This window comes from Haematobia irritans, chromosome 5, assembly GCF_050003625.1.
Source record: "Haematobia irritans isolate KBUSLIRL chromosome 5, ASM5000362v1, whole genome shotgun sequence".
Classification (NCBI taxonomy): Eukaryota; Metazoa; Arthropoda; class Insecta; order Diptera; family Muscidae; genus Haematobia; species Haematobia irritans.
This window is the reverse complement of record NC_134401.1, coordinates 90,590,370-90,608,835: the sequence shown is the minus strand read 5'-3', so window position 1 is coordinate 90,608,835 and position 18,466 is coordinate 90,590,370. Positions and strand designations below refer to the sequence as shown.

Genomic DNA, 18,466 nt, shown 5'->3' with positions numbered 1-18,466 from the left:
ACGGGTATGCTAGCGAAGTACAGCGACCCGGTGACTCATGCGGACTGGGTTAAGCAACTGGATAAGATAGAGTTCGCTCTCAATAATACGATAAATAGGTCCACTGGGGTCACACCAAGTCGTGCTTTGTTTGGAGTTGGGCAAAGAGGCGAGATTGTTGACAGGATTTCGGAGTATTTGGATGGGAACTCTTTTGGGGTGGGGAGGGATTTGGAAGGGATACGGGAAATGGCTTCTGGGAACATAAAGAGGACTCAGCGGTATAATGAGGAAAGATCTCGGGGCAAGGACGTGAGGGTTGCGTCATTTAAGGTAGGGGACTATGTGGTGATTAAGAATGTGGACTGTACGGTAGGGCTAAATAAGAAATTGTTGCCAAAGTTTAAGGGTCCCTATGTCGTACACAAGGTGCTTCCTAACGATCGTTACGTGATTCGAGATATTGAGAATTGTCAGATAACTCAGATACCTTATGATGGTGTCATCGAGAGCGCGAATATTAGACTTTGGAGATCAAAAGATTATTTGGAGGATATGAAATGCAATTCTACCTAGTTTATTAAGAGGTGATCGGGTCGATCACTATGTCAGGTTGCCCGAGTTGTTGTAGAATAATTGGTAATTATTGAACTCGCGGCACTAGTTGCCTTATAATTGCAACCCTGTAATGTAAGAGAGATAAGATCATAGTGTAAACAGATGAGAGAAATAAAGTCATTCGTGTTTGAGAAAGCAAAGAGTTAACAATTTTTTTTTTTTTTGAAAAAAAACAACAACTTGATACAACTATCATAAAACATGCAATAAATATATGTACACTAAAATCTTTCTTCCAATAGCTTACGATAATGCACAATTTGTTGTAAATCTCTTCGTTTAACTTCCAATACATATAACACAGGACAATCGAGAGAATTGCAATTCAAATCGCCCACACGGCCACAACAAGCCTGACAAATGTGCTGTGTTGTGAGAAATCCCCTTTCAATTTTCGAGATTTTTGTTTGTAATACTATCATTGAACGATTGGCATTTTCATTGCAAGCTTCGCATATGCCCAATTTCGTGTGCCGACCACAATCGACAATACAATTTGTTGTGGAAAAGAATTGGGATATTGTACTTTTCTTCGATTTGCTGCTGCTGGTAGATGTTACAACTTCACTTGCCATTGACAAGGCCGGTGTCATAAGCACTTTACGTGGTAAATTGGCAAACCTAAACAAAATATAAAAGAGTCAATATTAATTTCCACTGCACAAAATATCAATCGCAAATATTTTGAAAGCATACCACTCATTGACATCGGCACCAATAAGCAACAAACATCGATTAAGTGGTGGTATAATGGCTTTTGTTATGTAATAAATTGCATTGATCTTAAGACCTTCATCTGCCAATACTTCATGTGGATGTCGTATGAGACGTATCAAAGGTACACCTGGTGGTCCATTGGTTATGATAAATGGCACTCTCTCACCTCTTCTTGGAATACGTCGTGGATCTGTTTGTATCCATTTCCTAATGTAATAATAATATGCGATTAATAGTAAATAAAATTTGGCCACATTCTGCCATTATTTCTACCTTGTCAGTTCTAGAGCTGGAACACATGCATTCGCTTTATATCCATTCATACCTCGAAATTCCTTAGCAAATATTAGATCTTGTAAATTAGCTCGTCCTGATAATAATTTTGTGAACTGTCTGCATACATATTGCTTAACCTGGCTGACATCGGCAGTTTCGAAGAGTATACGTAAAACTTTTTCCAGCATCTGAAATAGAAAAGGTTTAAAACGTCTTCGAATTTATGGCTGTAATTCAGCCAGCTAAGCTAAATAAAATTGTAGCGGAATCCGTTAAAATATCTACAAGTTGTTGCAATAGCGCTCTCAGATGTCATGGTCCTGGCAAAAACGATCTACAACAACACCTAAAACAATTTGCGAATTAAGCATCGAATGCAATGCAAACAATACCTTACTGACTGCCGATTGGATAGTTGAAAATATCATATAATCCCTGCCAGCATTTCAAAGTTCCATTTCATCCTCATCGCTACCACAGACTCGTAAGTGACACTGCAACAATCGCCAACTGTGATGGGGGGAAGCGTATGAAAAAGTATGAAATATACATGAAAGTATTTTGCCATCACTATTGTTACAAGAGCCATTTTATATTTTGTGAAACACCAAGCGCAACTAGCTTCTTATAATTTATTTAAATAAAAACGATAATGAAGTGCTGAAAACATAGTTATTTCGCTTAAAATTGTGAAAGGTATATTGGTCAACAAATTTTGACTTTCCAAATGGAATAAAGTGATAATTTTTTCAAATATTTTTCCAGATACGCTGTCTTCATCGACTTAACACACTGGCTGATAGACGCTGCAACATGTAACTTGTAACTCAACATCATTCTTTGCAAAAAATATGTTAAATGTGATGTGATAGTCGTACAAATGTAATATTTATAAGAATTTATAAATGTTTAATCAAATTAATAAACATCTAAACTATCGTGTTAACTTGACCACAAAGATTCTTTTACAATTACCTTAAAATTCACTTTTTCTGATAGTTTGAAGGGGCTCTTATTGGCGTCGTTCTAATTTATTACAAACGGCACCTAATAATTGCACTCATGCGATACTTTTTTTGTAGTAACTTGGCGTGATGTGATAGGAAAATGTGACCGACAGTGGTCATTAATCCCTTAATATGGGAAGCTACTGTGGGCTCCTCGGGAATGGAAAGATTTTAGTGGCAGACGAGGGTCTTTTCGCCCAATTCAGAGAACAAAGCAGTAGGTCTAATAATAATCCCAGTATGGATGCGCTGAAGAAATCCATTGAATACGAATTGGTAACCATGCCGACATGTCATTATAACAAGGCACCTTGAAACCACAGCTGCCACTCGTGTCAAAAATAAACGACAAAATTTTTAAGAAAATTTTACTAAAATTCTACCAAACTTAAAAAATCTTATTTTGAAGCTTTTGATCAAATTTTTGTGGTTAGTATGAAACATTTTGACAAAATTTTATTTCTATAGAAAATTTTGCAAACATTTTTGTCAAAATTTCATTTCTATAGAAAGTTTTGTCAAAATTTTATTTCTATAGAAAATTTTGTCAAAATTTTATTTCTAGAAAATTGAAGTACCTCTTAGTTGGAGGGGAATATTCTGCAAAATCTACCAAAACTTCAAGAATTCAACCAATCTACCAAACAGAAAAAATCTACCATTTTTGGTAGAATTCTACCAACTGTGGACACTGAAGATTACTTCCAAACATTTTTGTCATTCGAAATTTATCACACCATAACATTTTTAATATTTGTATCTTATTTTTACTATAATAACCTTTCTATCAATGCCTAATTTACTCACCTTTGCGACCATAGGGCAACCATCTCTTCGCACTGTTTCTATACCTTTTGCTTCGTACACAGGCTCCGCTTGATCTGCCGTCTCATACATATAACCCACGTAACGTTTTTTGGTCTATAAAAGCAAAATAGCTATTAGTAATATATGGCCAAACAAGGAAATTAAGGCGTGCGCGTGACACGAAATTTTCGAAATTCAAACTAAATCTCGTGAATGTGAATGTGCGTGAGCGTAAATGAAAATCAAATTTTGTTCGGGAACGTGTTTGATTAAAAGTCTTTCAAAATCGCGCTCATGATAAAATGCATACTCGAGATATACTTCACGTTCACGATAAAATTCACACTCACGGTAAAATATAGGCACACGAAAAAATCACTCACGAACTATTCACTTGCACGATTACATTCATGCTCCCATATTTCACCGTGGCGCTCAATATTTTAATAACGCCATTGTTTGGTTTAATTTTGTTACTTTTCTATCGGTTCCGTCGTGAGTTATGAAAATGCTCCTTACTCATGAGAAATTGCAGCGAGACATGAGATTTGTTGTGAATCATAAGTCACTAAAATTGTCGTGTCCCGAAGATTTTCGCGAATCGTACGTGCACGTAAGGTTTTCAACGTTGTTCGTGCGTGACTATGCTTTTATTTTCCTGAATGTGCGTGAGTATGAATTTATACCCATATATCGTGCGTTAGTAAAATTCCATTGACGCGCACACCTCTATACACACCTGTAATATACACGGCTGATAAACTTTTTCCAACTTTAATTTTACAGGATGTGGATTAGCTTTCGTTATAGTTTCGGCTATCTCTTCACCAATGCGAAAAGCCTCTTCACGATTTCGACCAGGGACAAGAACAAACAAAGAATCGGTATCGCCATAAACAACTTTGACATTCCATTTTTCATTGGCCTCAACAGTTTTTATAGCTCTCTCTAGAGTTTCACGACCCTTAGCCACAACAGAGTCACCCACCTCAACGGCTGGCATGCGGCCGCTAAAGTTTGCCGCTGTATAACCATAGGTAACATTCGCCATAAGTTTCAAACCTAATTGACGTGAATGTAGAATTCGTTGTAGGGCCGAATTCGATTTGTGTAGCTTCATTGATTGTTTTACCATCTGACGAGTGTCTAGAATTTCAGTAAGCATACGAGGTAATATTCCCTCTCTTACAGAGGACTTTACAAAGACAACTCCGCAAGGAGAAATTGTTATAAGATCTCGGTCTACAAGTTTCCTTAGCATTGTAGGGGAAACGCGCAATTGTGAGGCTCCAAATTCAAAAGGTGTAGATCTGGAAATAATGACAGATAAGGAATTTCCACTTTTCATTATAGTACGCAATGGAAAACTTACTGTCCCAAGTGTTCCACGCGGCCCAGACATGTAGAGAAACAATAGTTATAACCAATTATCATACTGGGATATAAACTTTGAAAATCCAAAACAATTAAAGGATCAGCATAGAAACGCGACTGAGGCTCCAATATCAAAGGTAAATATTCTGGAGCTCTCATATGGGCTCTCTGCTGTACGCTGGGAGATACAGGAACTAGGTTTCTAGGTTTCGCTATTCTGTGAAATGATAGCAGTTAATATCAAATTGGACTTTCATAAAATCTAAGATTTACCTCAACATCATACTCTCAACCCTAAATTGGGATCCTCGCGATAATACTTCATAGAATTGTATACCAATAAGCTTGGCCATTTCACTTGTACGCCCAATTAAATCTAACTGATCCAATAAAGCCAAAGTTCCTCGAACTCTTTCCAAGAAATACTCAAGAACAATCCAACGTGAACCAGGTGAGAAATACCATTCGGTTAGCTGCCGATAACTATGGCATGGACAGCGTTTGTGCAAAATATGATACATGACATTCTCAAAGGTGTAGGATGTAAGAGCAATTTCTGAACGCATTAAACGCCAAACATCCAATAGAATACGCCCACATAACTTCATCTGAAAGGAAAGACGATACCAAACAATGAAACTGAAATTTAATCAAATATGGCCTACCTCAATATCCAGGTCGGTAAATTGGTCACGATCCTCATCTATAAAATCTCTTGTCTTTTGTGAGGGCACTCGCGATAATAGCGGAGCAATATTCAAACACAAATATTTTGCTCTGTCGATTACAAACCCCCACGAAGACATTTCAATTTCATAGCCAGCATAAATATCAGGATCCCAGCGAGAACATAATCCCAACAAGGTCTCCAAAGCTTCAACTTCACTTTGAACAATCGTTGCCTGGATATCCGTATCTAAGCCATGAATGTTACCCTCTTTAGTATGAATATCCCGAGGATCATTCACCATTATGTAACCACAAGCTCTTCGGGGTAATTTCCTATCATTATCCATATGGTCATTCGGTATGCTATTCTCAATGGCATAAAATAGACAACGTATCTCATCAATTTGTGGATTTGGAAAAAGATCTTCGCGTGTAGCTACGAATACTTCCAAGGTTATGATTGTAAGATAATTAAACTAGAAATTGATATATATGAAATTCATCGGATATGTAAATGAAATGAAAGCAAGAATTTACCTCAATATCTGCTTTAGCCTCTTGCAGATTTTCCAAAGCTACTTTGAAACCAAAGCTATTGTTCAAAGTGGAGTCGTTAGCACCTGAAGCCATTATACGCATAAATGAGGAACGCTCCATTTCAGCTAAAGCCGTTTCACTTGATACACTTGTCTCGCTATTTTGGGATGAATGGGAAATGATGTGCTCCTCAGTCTTTTGAGAATTTACCTCTTTTCCTTGGGAATTTTCTTGGTTCTGCGAGCATCTATCTTTCTCTAATGCTTCTCTCATTTTTTGATTGAGGGAAACTCTACGCAATACTCGCCTATTGTTACGTTTCCTCAACGAATGTATACGTTCCAAAGGGATTTTCTCCAATTTTGTTGTGACTGGGGTAAAACTTCCGTTTATTTTCTCCTTTAAGGTATCCTGGATCGGTGTGCCCGGTGTTAAGGGTGTCAAAGTCAAAGACATTGATGAACAATCCAAACTATTATCACTATCACCACCGCCTCCTGATCCACCACTTTCATTATCTGCATTCAACATCATAGTAACCTTTTGACGTCTTATTTTGATGGGGCTATCCTCTTGATTGAATCGACTTGTATCCTCTTCCAGATTGTCTTGATTGGCTTTAATTTTTAACAATTCCCGGGCTTTTAACCATACCTTGGCATCTAGCCTTGTGGGTGGATTCATTTGCGGAGCAATTACCATCTTTTTCTGAGTAGCAAAATATTCCCTAATGCGTTGACTATTTCGATATTTTACTAACATCTCAGGTCCACCCATTTGTGCTAATTGTTGTCGTCTCCAGGCCGTAATACCTTTGATATTACTACCCAAAACACTTTGGAATTCTTCTAGATCATTGATTTTATTGCTATTTATCTGTAGAATAGTGAAGCCAATTTCTTTGTGTTTTGTTACATCGTCGGGATTACTATAATATGGCTGCTGGAAATTGTATTCGGGTATTTTTAATTTCAAACACCCCTTCAGAACTTCGTCTCTTGTGGGTGGCAAGTCCATAGGGGTTAATACAATCTTGGCATCTTTAGGTGGTGATGTACTAGCTGCTGTTTCATTCGAGGATATTGTAAAAATGCTCTCGTCTCTCGATATTCTCAAATCTTTGTTTTGTACCACAGAACTTGGACTTGAATTTTGGGTAAACAATAGAGGACTATTTATAGATTTTTTGCCCAAACGAACAAGTCTGCTTTCTTTATTGATTACATCGAAAGGAGGCGTTGGAGTCTCGGCTATATCGTCTTCTGAACTATGGGTAAATGGAGATTCAACTATAAAATCCAGGGAAGGAGAATGCAGGGAATCGCTGGGTTTTAGATGCTTGACTGCATTTTGCTTTGTATTGGTATTGCATGCACCAAAATCTAAAGAGGAAAGTTTCACCAAAGCTTTCAACATATTATCACTGCAAGATGATGACGTAGGATTTTGTAAGTTTTGTTTTTCTAGTGCTATTGAAGACTGTTGGTCTTCACTTACAGTAGATAAGCCTTGTGCCAAATTTATTATGGTTGATACCGGAAGATTTTCATTATCTTGTACAGTAGATAAGCCTTGTGCCAAATTTATTATGGTTGATACCGGAAGATTTTCATTATCTTGTCTTGCAGCAATTATCTTAGGAGAATGTTCTTCCGACTCTAGACTATCATCCGATTCAATTCTCAACATTTCCATTGACTCGAAACTTTCATTTTGTTTTTTATATTCATGAACTAATGCTTCAGATGATCTAGTGTTTTTAGCCGTTTCATCATATTTCACATATTTATTTCTCTCTACCTGATTTTCTTCTATCGGTACTTTGCTTATTTTTCTATCTATGGAAATTCTGTTCAATCTAATGTAACACCTTTTGAGAGTAGTATTTTTATTTGGTATTTCGACATCGACAGTTATATGTGCATTCGCATCTTCTGTTTTTGGTTGCACACGTTTGCGTTGTGCAGTCATGGTTTCCGCGTTTTTCATATATTTTCCACAATTCTCGATGGACTCCTCTATAGTTTCTTTTTCTAGAAATTCTACACTCGCAAGTGAGTAATCACTTTTTTCAATTATCTCCTTCCTTTGAAGTTCCTTATTAGAAACATTTTGGCAGAGGTCTTTCTTACTTTGGTTGGTTGTGCTACTTTTGGCAGATCTTAAACATTTTCTCGAAGGAATGACATCTAACTTTTCTTGCGTTTCATTTTTGTTTATTTTCTTACTCCCAAGGATTTTATTTTGTTTCTTATCTTGTCTACACTCTTTTGTTTTTTGCATATTTCGATTCTTCATTTGAATATGACTGTAATCAGGACAGTCCAAAGGAATATGAGTATCCATTTCAGCCAAAGCTATTTCGGTAGTGATGATCTCATCACTCTGTTTGGCTAAATATAAGTTTCTTTCTGTTCCTTCGTAGAGTTGAAATTCGTTCTTCGTTGGTCCTGCCTCAAAGTTTGAGGCAGGTGTTGTCCTTTCAATTGATTTAGAAGATTTTTTTAAATCTTCTTCTTTATTCTGTATCAATTTTGAATTTACACTTGTATTCAAGAATTTTGACGAATTTATAATGCCTTCTTTAGGGCTTGTAATTTTCCGCCTTTTGGCCGAATGTGTGGATAAAACACTTCTTCGTAAACGTTTTAGGTTTGGTGTTTTTCGTGCATGAAAAGATGGATATTGAACTTCTTCACCAGAATCAATAATTTCCTCATTATCGCCTTCATTAGCCATAACATCAAATTGTTCATTGCGAGTACTAAAGCTCCCTTCTTCAAGTTCATTTGCGTATTGGGGTACAATATTAGTGGTATCTTCTACAACAGCTTTGGTCTTACTAATAAAATTGACATCAATGGAATTTTGACTTTTTGACGATGCGCCAGGCATTGTCTTCTCAGGAGATTTTGCTTTGTTTAGAAAAGTGTTCGCATCCTCTTCTAAAGCATTTCCATTAGTTTCAACATTATATACTTTAAGCAATTTTTCATTAGTACGCCGGGGTGTGAGATTACAAGTAACATGAGTTTTATCCAAATCAATTATTCTTCTAGAACGCCGTTTTGTCGTACTAAAATAAAACACAAAAAGTTAATTAAACATACAGCGTTAAATATATTTTCTACCGAAATAAAATTTTGACAAAATTTTCTATAGAAATAAAATTTTGACAAAATTTTCTATAGAAATAAAATTTTAACAAAACTCTCTATAGAAATAAAATATTGACAAAATTTCCTGTAGGAATAAAATTTTGACAACATTTTCTATAAAAGTAAAATTTTGACAAAATTTTCTATAGAATTAAAATTTTGATAAAATTTTCTATAGAAATAAAATTTTGACAAAATTTTCTATAGAAATAAAATTTTTCCAAATTTTCTATAGAAGTAAAATTTTGACATTTTCTCTAAAAATAAAATTTTGATATTTTCTCAAGAAATAAAATTTTGAAAAAATTTTCGATAGGAATAAAACTTTGACAAAATTTTCTATAGAAATAAAATTTTTACCAAATTTTTCTATAGAATTAAAATTTTGACAAAATTTTCTATAGAAATAAAATTTCTTAGTAAACTTTTCTCCAAATTTTGGTAAATTAGTTTTGGCAATCGTGCATGCTAACCATTGTCCCATAGTTATTTGGGATTTAAAATAACAGTAAATTAATTTCTATATCTAATTTACCTGCTTACTTTGTTAAATCATCAATGGGAGGAATATTAATATCCTTGTCTTTCGATTCCAGTGAAATACTTTTGCGACGTAATTCCGATATTGCCAGTTTCTTTCGCAAGCAAACATTAGACCTAAAAAGCAAAGTAAATGTAATATTTAAGTCTACAAAATATGAAATTTCAATGTTTATCCCTAATCTACTTAAAAACTATTACATACAAATTTGTACATTGCTCTGGCTCAACAGTATCTTCTTTACATGGCGTTCGAGGATTACTTGGAGGATTTGTGATAGTTTCTGAAATAAAATTTATATTCAAAGTAAAACATAAAACATGTTTCTATGTACATTATCTTACTTTGACCTGTTGATCGATTTGTAATTATCAAAGGTAATGGCTTATATTTATGACCACTTTTTGGAGTCCTTGGCGAACGTGATGGAGAGCCAGCAAGTGTACGACGCCGCTGTTTTGGTGTTGTAGGTGTACGTGGTGGAGTTTTTGTATTTGTACCACCATAGGGTTTTGATGTGGATTTTGTAGGTGTTTTTTGAAGATCGTCGGAGCCATCAACTTGAGGCAGAGATGGGATCGTAGAATTATCTTCAGCAGTTTGTGTTAATTTTAAAATCAAAGTATCTAAATTTTCTAAAGCTACAGAGAAGTCGTGTATATTTTCATCATCACTATCTTCTTCATTTTCTTTTTCTTCTTCTTCAGACATAGATTTGGATAATTTTTTCTCCATCGCATTATTTGTTGTTTCTTTAACCAAAAGTTCAGGTGATAGAATAACTATTTATATTACTTTCATTAAAAATTACTTCAACATTTTAATTATTTCGATTATCTTACGCTTTTCATGGTTTTGTGTAAGAGGAGCCAAACTGCTATCCAAGTCAATATTTTCACTATTATTATCCTCTTCAAGTTGTTGCAATATATCAAGTAATTCCATATCTTCATCTCGCACTACAATGTAAACACATAAAAATTAGAGATACGTTATAGATATTATATTTATTTGATTAATAATAATTATTGTTAGTTTTTAAGAAATATTTGAAGTTTAACCAATTATACTTTTTGTAACGAATAGGGCCTCTGTGAGGCTATGTTACTAATAAAGTTGAAATAAATAAAAATAAATAAATAAAACAAAGAGTAGTTTAGAGAGTAGTTTATGTAATGGTTAGGTTAGGTTAGGTGATGCCATGATGGCCTCTTAGTCCAAACTCTAGGAATTGTTAATGGCCTTTACTGTTTATAGTAGCCATTTTGGTGCGTTTTACGCTCGAAGAAAAAATCTTTAATCTGCTCACAGTTTTGTAATTGTTTTTAACTCGAACATTCAAAAGTCGACGTTTCAAAATTTTGAAAAATTCGATTATTATTATTATTTGGAAAATTCGACTTTCCAAGTTTTGAATAAATCGAAGTGTCGAGAAGTAGACTTTTGCTAAACTGGAAAAGTCGGTGACATCACCACTGGCCGGGTAATTGCTTTATAAGTGTCACCAAGTTTTCTTTGTCAGCAACCCAAGTTTTGGATTCAATCTCAGTGTTCCTCTCCCGAAGTTAATTGTAATTAAATTGCATAATAGATGCAACTATCGAATTCGATATACTTACATGTTGCATTGTGTGGCACATGTTGAGCTTTTTGTGATTGAGTCAAACTTAAGACCAAGTCTTCATCGATTATTGTGTCTTCGAGAAAAATACTTTCATCTTCAGAGATCTTTGGATTTCCATGACTGCCTAAAGAAGACAAATCCAGGCTAAGACTTTGTTGAAATAGATTATTATTTGACAAATGATTGGTCACAAATGATGCATTTATTAGATTCTCCTTTTGACTACATTCCTCGGGATAAACAGAATTTTGTAGAATCTTGGGAAGATTGAATGTTCGTTTTTGTTGCTTGCCAACACTCACATTTAGAGTAATATTGCTTGAATTTGTAACATTAGATTGGAGAGTACAATTTATGGTCTGCTCGGAAAGTTGTGTATTGTCAAGCATTGAGTTCTCCATTGCAAGTAGTTTACTTAACAAAGCTGTACGATAGAATACCTCACTTTCTGTGGGGTATATGTTCGGTCTTTCTTGTGTCGAAGGTACTTCAAGAGCTGGAATCTACAAGAATCATGGAATCAATTGTAATATTATTAAGCTTTAAAAAGTTTTTGATTTTTACCACTTTCAACTTCTCTTCATCATTTTCTAAGGATTTTGCCATTTTTTGCCTCCGCAATTTCTCATCGTTCCATATAGACTCTATACCTGGATTCGAATGAGTTTTATTGGTTGGTTTTGAGGCAAGTTGAAAACGATTTAATATAAAATTAGATCCAATATCACATTCAAGAGTACTGCAAGAAACCTTTTTCGCCATTTCAATGCTCAAAATTTGATTTACCCTTAACCCTTTATAGGGCACATTTGAATCATTATCAGTGCGACGAAATTTGACTATTTCCAAAGGTAAATGAATGAAACTCATGCCATACAAGTTATAATCGATCATAAATTGTAGGACATATGGGACATGGGCCTCATGTGGATGAAAATTTTTATTCATTATAGCCCCATTTTGTAGTAGATTTGCAGCCCTCCTAACAAATCGGGGATTAAACATATATATTTTCAGGTACTGATGTTCAGACCTATGATAGCCATAAAATGGTCTACAATAATACAAATGAACATACTAACATATAAAAAGACCAATAGAGTTACGACATAAATATTTAAACTTACATTCCCTTAACCAACTGAACTTTGAATACATGCTGTGCGTTAGAACTTCCTTGACTAAGCGATATATTTATAGCCTTATCCAAATTTATAGCAATTTGATATATAGCTTTATTAACCGAATCAAAATCTTTTTGATCATAGGGTATATAGAAATAGGGAAATACGCCATGGATATGCATGCACGTCTTTTGACCCTGGGCATTCGAACCAAAAACTCGTATTATGGGTACCTATTTAGGAATAATATGCACTCTATGAATAGAAGTTTTAACATAACATTAATAACAAAATCCCATACTTTTTTAATCTCTTTACCACGAAATTCAGAATAAACTGGATCCAGTCCGGGAATGGGCTTTTCCATATAAAAATCAGCGATTACAAGACGCAAAGAAAATATGCCATCATTAGAATCCATCCTTAGTCTCAACAATATTACTAAACCACCATAATACAACGAAAGGCTATAGAGTATAATTTATAATTGTGAAATAAATTCCGCCATTCGGCAAAACATAAACAAAAACATATGATTCCTAGTTGAGATGGCATACATTCGATAACAATTTCATTACAATCGAAAATTTATACGAAATTAGTGAAAACGTAAATATCTAAGGTATCATCCTAGGATCAGAACACTAACAGCAAAAATATTGTAATGAGCTTGAATACAACTTGCTTTTATACTGAATACATATTTTTGGTACAATGCTTGGCATGCACCTCTCGTGGGGTAACGGAAATTTTGTTTGAATTCTAAAAATTACTTTATTTAAAATAAATTATAGAAGAAAAGCAAAAAATGGTTATTTTAGCGGCATTATACACACTTAATACCGTTCTTTAAGATAAAGATCATAGTAGTATATGATTTTCAAACCATATAGAATTATAATTTGTATAAGATACACAATTGGAAAATGAGTTGAATGAAATATATGAACTTTTGCAAATTCGTAAACGTCCTGCCATCATTTCAACGTTCGATTTTATCTTAAGTGAACTGTATCGGAAATATACCAATTTTTGGCCATCATTATTGTTACAAGAACCATTTGCACCACGGTGATTCTTTTCTACGTCTATTTGACTATATAAGGTTCGTCGTTTGCGCGAAGTTATTTGTAAACAAGTGCTGGGCTATATCATACCCTAAACCACCCCTACTGAATTAGAAAACATTGTTTGTGGGGTATCAATGGTATAGGTTTGGAGGATAAACCGCATTTCCATTTTTAAGAGCATTAAGGGGTACATGGTTATTAGAGTATTACCAAAATCTGAACAGAAATGTCTAATATTATAGCTATAGTTGATTCTGAAACGACAGAATAAGAATGCTACTAATATTGATTCCGTTATTAAAAAAAGAGGAAATCGCTCAATTAGTTTGGGTAATAAATCCAAATTTGTGAAAATAGGGCAATATATATATGTAAGAGCTACATGTAAATCTAAATACGATCGGCTAATACATGTACATTTTAAATTTTGTTAATAAATAAGAGTATTATAGCCAAATTTGAGAAAACCGAGCGATTCATATATAAGGGAGCTATATCTAAATCTGAACCGATTTGGATATTTTCCAGGTTTGGTTGATACCACAGAAGGTTACCTTGTGCTAAATTCGAATAAGATCAGTTACTAAATAAGGCTATTAAGGTCAGAAATATAGTTATAAGAAGTAATTTTTTGAAAAACCGTCGATACATATATATGGGAGCTACAAAAATATACATCTGAACCGATATGGATGATATTTTGCACATATAGTTAGTACTATAGTAGATTAGAGTAAGCCAAATATGAGTAAGATCGGTTGACAAATAGCGGTTTTATGGCCAATATTGTGAAAATCGGGCAATGCATATATATGGAAGTGTTGAAAAAAACAATCTTGATTTAAACTTGTATATATATATATATATATATATATATATATATATATATATATATATATATATATATATATATATATATATATATATATATATATATATATATATATATATATATATATATATATATATATATATATATATATATATATATATATATATATATATATATATATATATATATATATATATATATATATATATATATATATATATGACTTGGGATATTTTCATAAATTTATGTTGATTCGACATCCATTAGCCAGTTTAGATACAGGTCGTTTGAGAACGCCCACACTTGTCCTAACATCTGCTGATCTTGATATGCCGTCTTTTCCTTTGTACAAATGGACTATTCGACCAAGTCCCCATTTTGATCTAGGAGCGTTTGTATTACATACGAGAACCAAACATCCCACGTGCATGTCCTGAGTTGTTAGGCACCATTTAACGCGACGAGTGAGATCAGGGAGATATTCTCTTATCCATCTGGACCAAAATCCATTATTTAAGTTTTGAGCCACTCTCCATTGTTTTCTCAAACTATTGAGCTTTGTATCATAGGTTGCGGGTACTTGACTTGGTGTTAAAAGTTCTGGGTCATGAGTATGCGTAAGAGGTCTTGAATTTACTATATTTTCGGCTTCTAGAAGGAGACTGTAAAACACTTCGTATTTTGGAATCGTATCTGTCATCAGTACAATAAGTATGGTGGGGTTAACAGATTAGCGACTGTTGTTTGATCATTTGCATTCAGTATTGAGATGCAAGTGGTTGAGGGCTGAGCTATAGTTACAGTTAATTAATATTGTATTGTATTTTATTTTGTTTATTTATATAGTCGATATAGCACGATGACTAAAATGTAGGGCCTCCCATGTGATTGTATATCACAGTGGGAGTTAACGACAGGATAGGTAGGGTGGGGTTAACAGATTAGCGACTGTTGACTTGCATTAAGTATCGAGATGCAAGTGGCTGAGGCTGAGCTATACTTACAGTTTTTTTTTTTAATTTGGCGCTTGCAGTATTGCCGGACACATAACGCTTAAATTTGTTGCGCAGTACATGCAGCGCAACATTTCGTTTCCGAAAAGGCCTTATATTTATAAATTCATCCATCCCACTCAATATAGTCAATTCATGCCTAAAAAACTCAAATATCACATTTTATTTTAGACTTTATTTTAAATAATTTTCTTCTTGTCCTTCATTAACATTTCAATAGATTTCAAATGTTTTATGATTTATTTATTTTTTTTTTTTTTTGATTTTTTATTGGTTTCTGAATTTGAATACTTTATTTGAATTTGAAACTCTTATTAAAATGCTGCTTAGTTTAAATTTATGTTTAATAAACTTTGGTAGAAAATAAAAAAAATCATGAGTAATTACATAAATATTACATAGAAAAAGACTGCTAAGATGAATTAAAAATGAAGTATTCGACATGATAGAGTACAAAATTATGAAGTTTTAATTTTTCGAAAAGAATAGGAAAATAGAATAGGGTTTATTTATGACCCCTGTTTAGAATGATTTCAAAGTTATCATCGATTTGCTTGCCAATATATCCGTATTCTACTGATTTGTGTATCGACGAATGCAATGATACTTGTACTTTGGAAAGAAAACAATATTTTTATTAAAAATGATTTTCCATTGTTGTTTTTTTGTTACTATTTCATTATATTAATAAGTATTCAATATGCATTTTAAGTTTGATTTTCTTCAAGAGTGCATTTTTTTGTTGTTTTGTTTTTTTTTTTCATTTTGTTAGCTTAGAAAATGTTTATAAGAATTACATACTATCAATTAGTTATAATTATTAATAAATTTTACAAAGTGCACATTTTATATATTAATTTATTTTATTAATTTTATACTTTTTTCGTGAATGTTATTATTTTATTGTATTAAGTTGTGATGTTCAATAAAATGTGTATGTTGTATTTGTAGGTTACTATGATAAAGAATATGAAAAAAAATATATTGATATATATCGATATATATCGATATATGATATATATCGATACAGATGAAAATCCGTGATATAAATCTAATGTTGAGATTTTCTGAAGCCACAATACATGCCGACTTTCTGCCAATTTTTATTTCCGAAATCAAAGAAAATGGAGGAGTCTAAGTCGAAATCAATAATTCCTGGTTATCGACTTTCGAAATTAAAATCCGATCGAAAATATTTTATTGTCCAATTCTAAACTGAATTCAATGTTTCCAGTATAAGTACGATTCAATTGCCCACTTACCAAATATTTGCTGATAGCTGTTGGCAGATTTTAAAACATTTTTGGGCCGGAACATATATGATTCTTGAAATTCGGTTGAGTAACATTTTATGTCTAGGCATTTGACTTGTTCTAGGGTCGATTAATTACAATCTCGAAAACTCAACTTTATTCATAGTTTCCGCTGCAAGAAACACTTCCATCGTAAAGAAATATTATTGGACACCAAATGTAAATAATGAATTGAAAACGTAATGTTTCATCATGTTTCGTATTCAAAAAAATGTTTTTTTTTTTTCGAATATGCATTAAGTTGCTTGGTTAGATATAATTTTACAAACGAATTTAGAAAATATAAATATTAAAATTAATAAAATTCTTAGAGCCCTAAAATGTAGCAAAGATGTTTTGGACTTTAGTTAAGGTGTTCCTATGTAATTAGCTTATTTTGGTTTTCAAATAAAAAGAAAACAAATCCATTTTAGACGAATATAGTAAAAATGTTCATAATATTTAAAAATATATATAAAATTTAAGGGACTTTACATTATTTTATATTATTTTTTAATTTTATTTTGCAATTTGTCAATTTTTATAATTATAACTTTAAGAGAATTGGATTTTGTTAGAATTTGTAGTTACATTATATTAATAATATATTTAAATTTATTTTGTATTATTAAAAAATAGTTATTTAGAAGTCACTTTTTTTAACACATACAAATAGAAGTTTCTATATGATTTTGTTTGTAATAGAAATTGTTAATGATGTTAACTTAATGTTGATTTTTAATGGATATTTTGAGAATCACACAAAAAAAAATACACGTACATACAATTAATAATTAAAAAAAAAATATATATATATATGTCTATAAATTTAATTTAAAAAAAATCCTAAACATTTAATGACTAGTAAATTGCGAATGCGATATTTTTCGGCATTAAAATTATTCATAAAATTGGAAAAGCTATAGAATTGGGCTTTATAGTTTCAGAATATGCGTTGGCTCTTGGTATTGATTAAGTTTCATCGGTGGATGGAAGCGTTGTTAAATTATATTAAGAAAATCGTCTTATTGTAAATTTTTTGAAATTTTGGAGCAAAGTTTAAAAAGAGTAAATGACTTACAACCAAAACATAAAAGAATTAGACTTAGAATGCTAAAAATAGATTCAAATAGATGTTGAATATGCAATGCATAAGTGTAGTTTATCGTAGTCTACCGAGATTTGCAACAAGGGCGACACGCCTATTGATTTAATGGATGTGTAATTTAATGGCATTTAAGAAATGTTACCATTGTGAAACTTTAATGCGTAACCTTTTCACTACCGAAAGAAACCTAAAAACTTTAATTTTTCTTCTTTTTTACTTGTACTTATAGAATGTACAAAAAAATTTGAAATTAAGGACCTACCTCAATTTGTTCAAGAACAATATAAAAGTTTGTTCTGAAGCCTTACGAAAATAAGTGCTATTTGGCGCATTTACCAGAGATAATCACAAAATTTCGTATTTTTCGTCTATTTCAAAAGAAGGCCTCTAGTAAAAAAAAAAACATCGAGAAATAAATCGAAACTATATGGGGAAATAGAGTTTGTTGTCGTTTTCGAATGTCCTCTTAAGTACACCTAAGTAGTCAAAGAGTTAATATGCGGCATATTTCACTCAATTTTACTATAATATTATTATGTTCTGTTTGTTATTGTTGGTTTCTTCTTCAATCATTATTGTTGTTTTGATTTCAGCTTAAAACCACGCGTTGACTAAAATACAATTCACTGAAATTGGAATATTTGCTTTTTAAATTATGGTATACTTTGTGTACTACTTGGGACCGCCTGAAAGTATGCATAAAATCAAAGTCAGGCAAAA

At 32.8% G+C, this 18,466-nt stretch overlaps 1 protein-coding gene and 1 long non-coding RNA gene across 2 annotated transcripts; one reads left to right on the top strand and one right to left on the bottom strand.

Moving 5' to 3' along the window:
- Positions 1–723: 723 nt before the first annotated feature.
- On the bottom strand, positions 724–12,930 carry PolZ1 (DNA polymerase zeta catalytic subunit). The gene is made up of 17 exons (XM_075309422.1): positions 12,733–12,930; positions 12,435–12,664; positions 11,872–12,361; positions 11,303–11,810; positions 10,526–10,642; positions 10,028–10,465; positions 9,888–9,966; positions 9,686–9,799; positions 5,985–9,060; positions 5,444–5,923; positions 5,052–5,386; positions 4,777–4,995; positions 4,144–4,714; positions 3,405–3,518; positions 1,588–1,778; positions 1,294–1,521; positions 724–1,218 (listed from the first exon to the last, which is right to left on the bottom strand). The coding sequence occupies exons 1-17, from the start codon at positions 12,850–12,852 to the stop codon at positions 819–821; spliced, it is 7,710 nt and encodes a 2,569-aa protein (XP_075165537.1). The 5' UTR covers positions 12,853–12,930; the 3' UTR covers positions 724–818.
- LOC142237946 (uncharacterized) lies at positions 1,774–2,548 on the top strand. Its single transcript, XR_012722599.1, has 2 exons — positions 1,774–2,286; positions 2,356–2,548. It is a non-coding gene; the product is annotated as an uncharacterized LOC142237946 (long non-coding RNA).
- Positions 12,931–18,466: the final 5,536 nt, after the last annotated feature.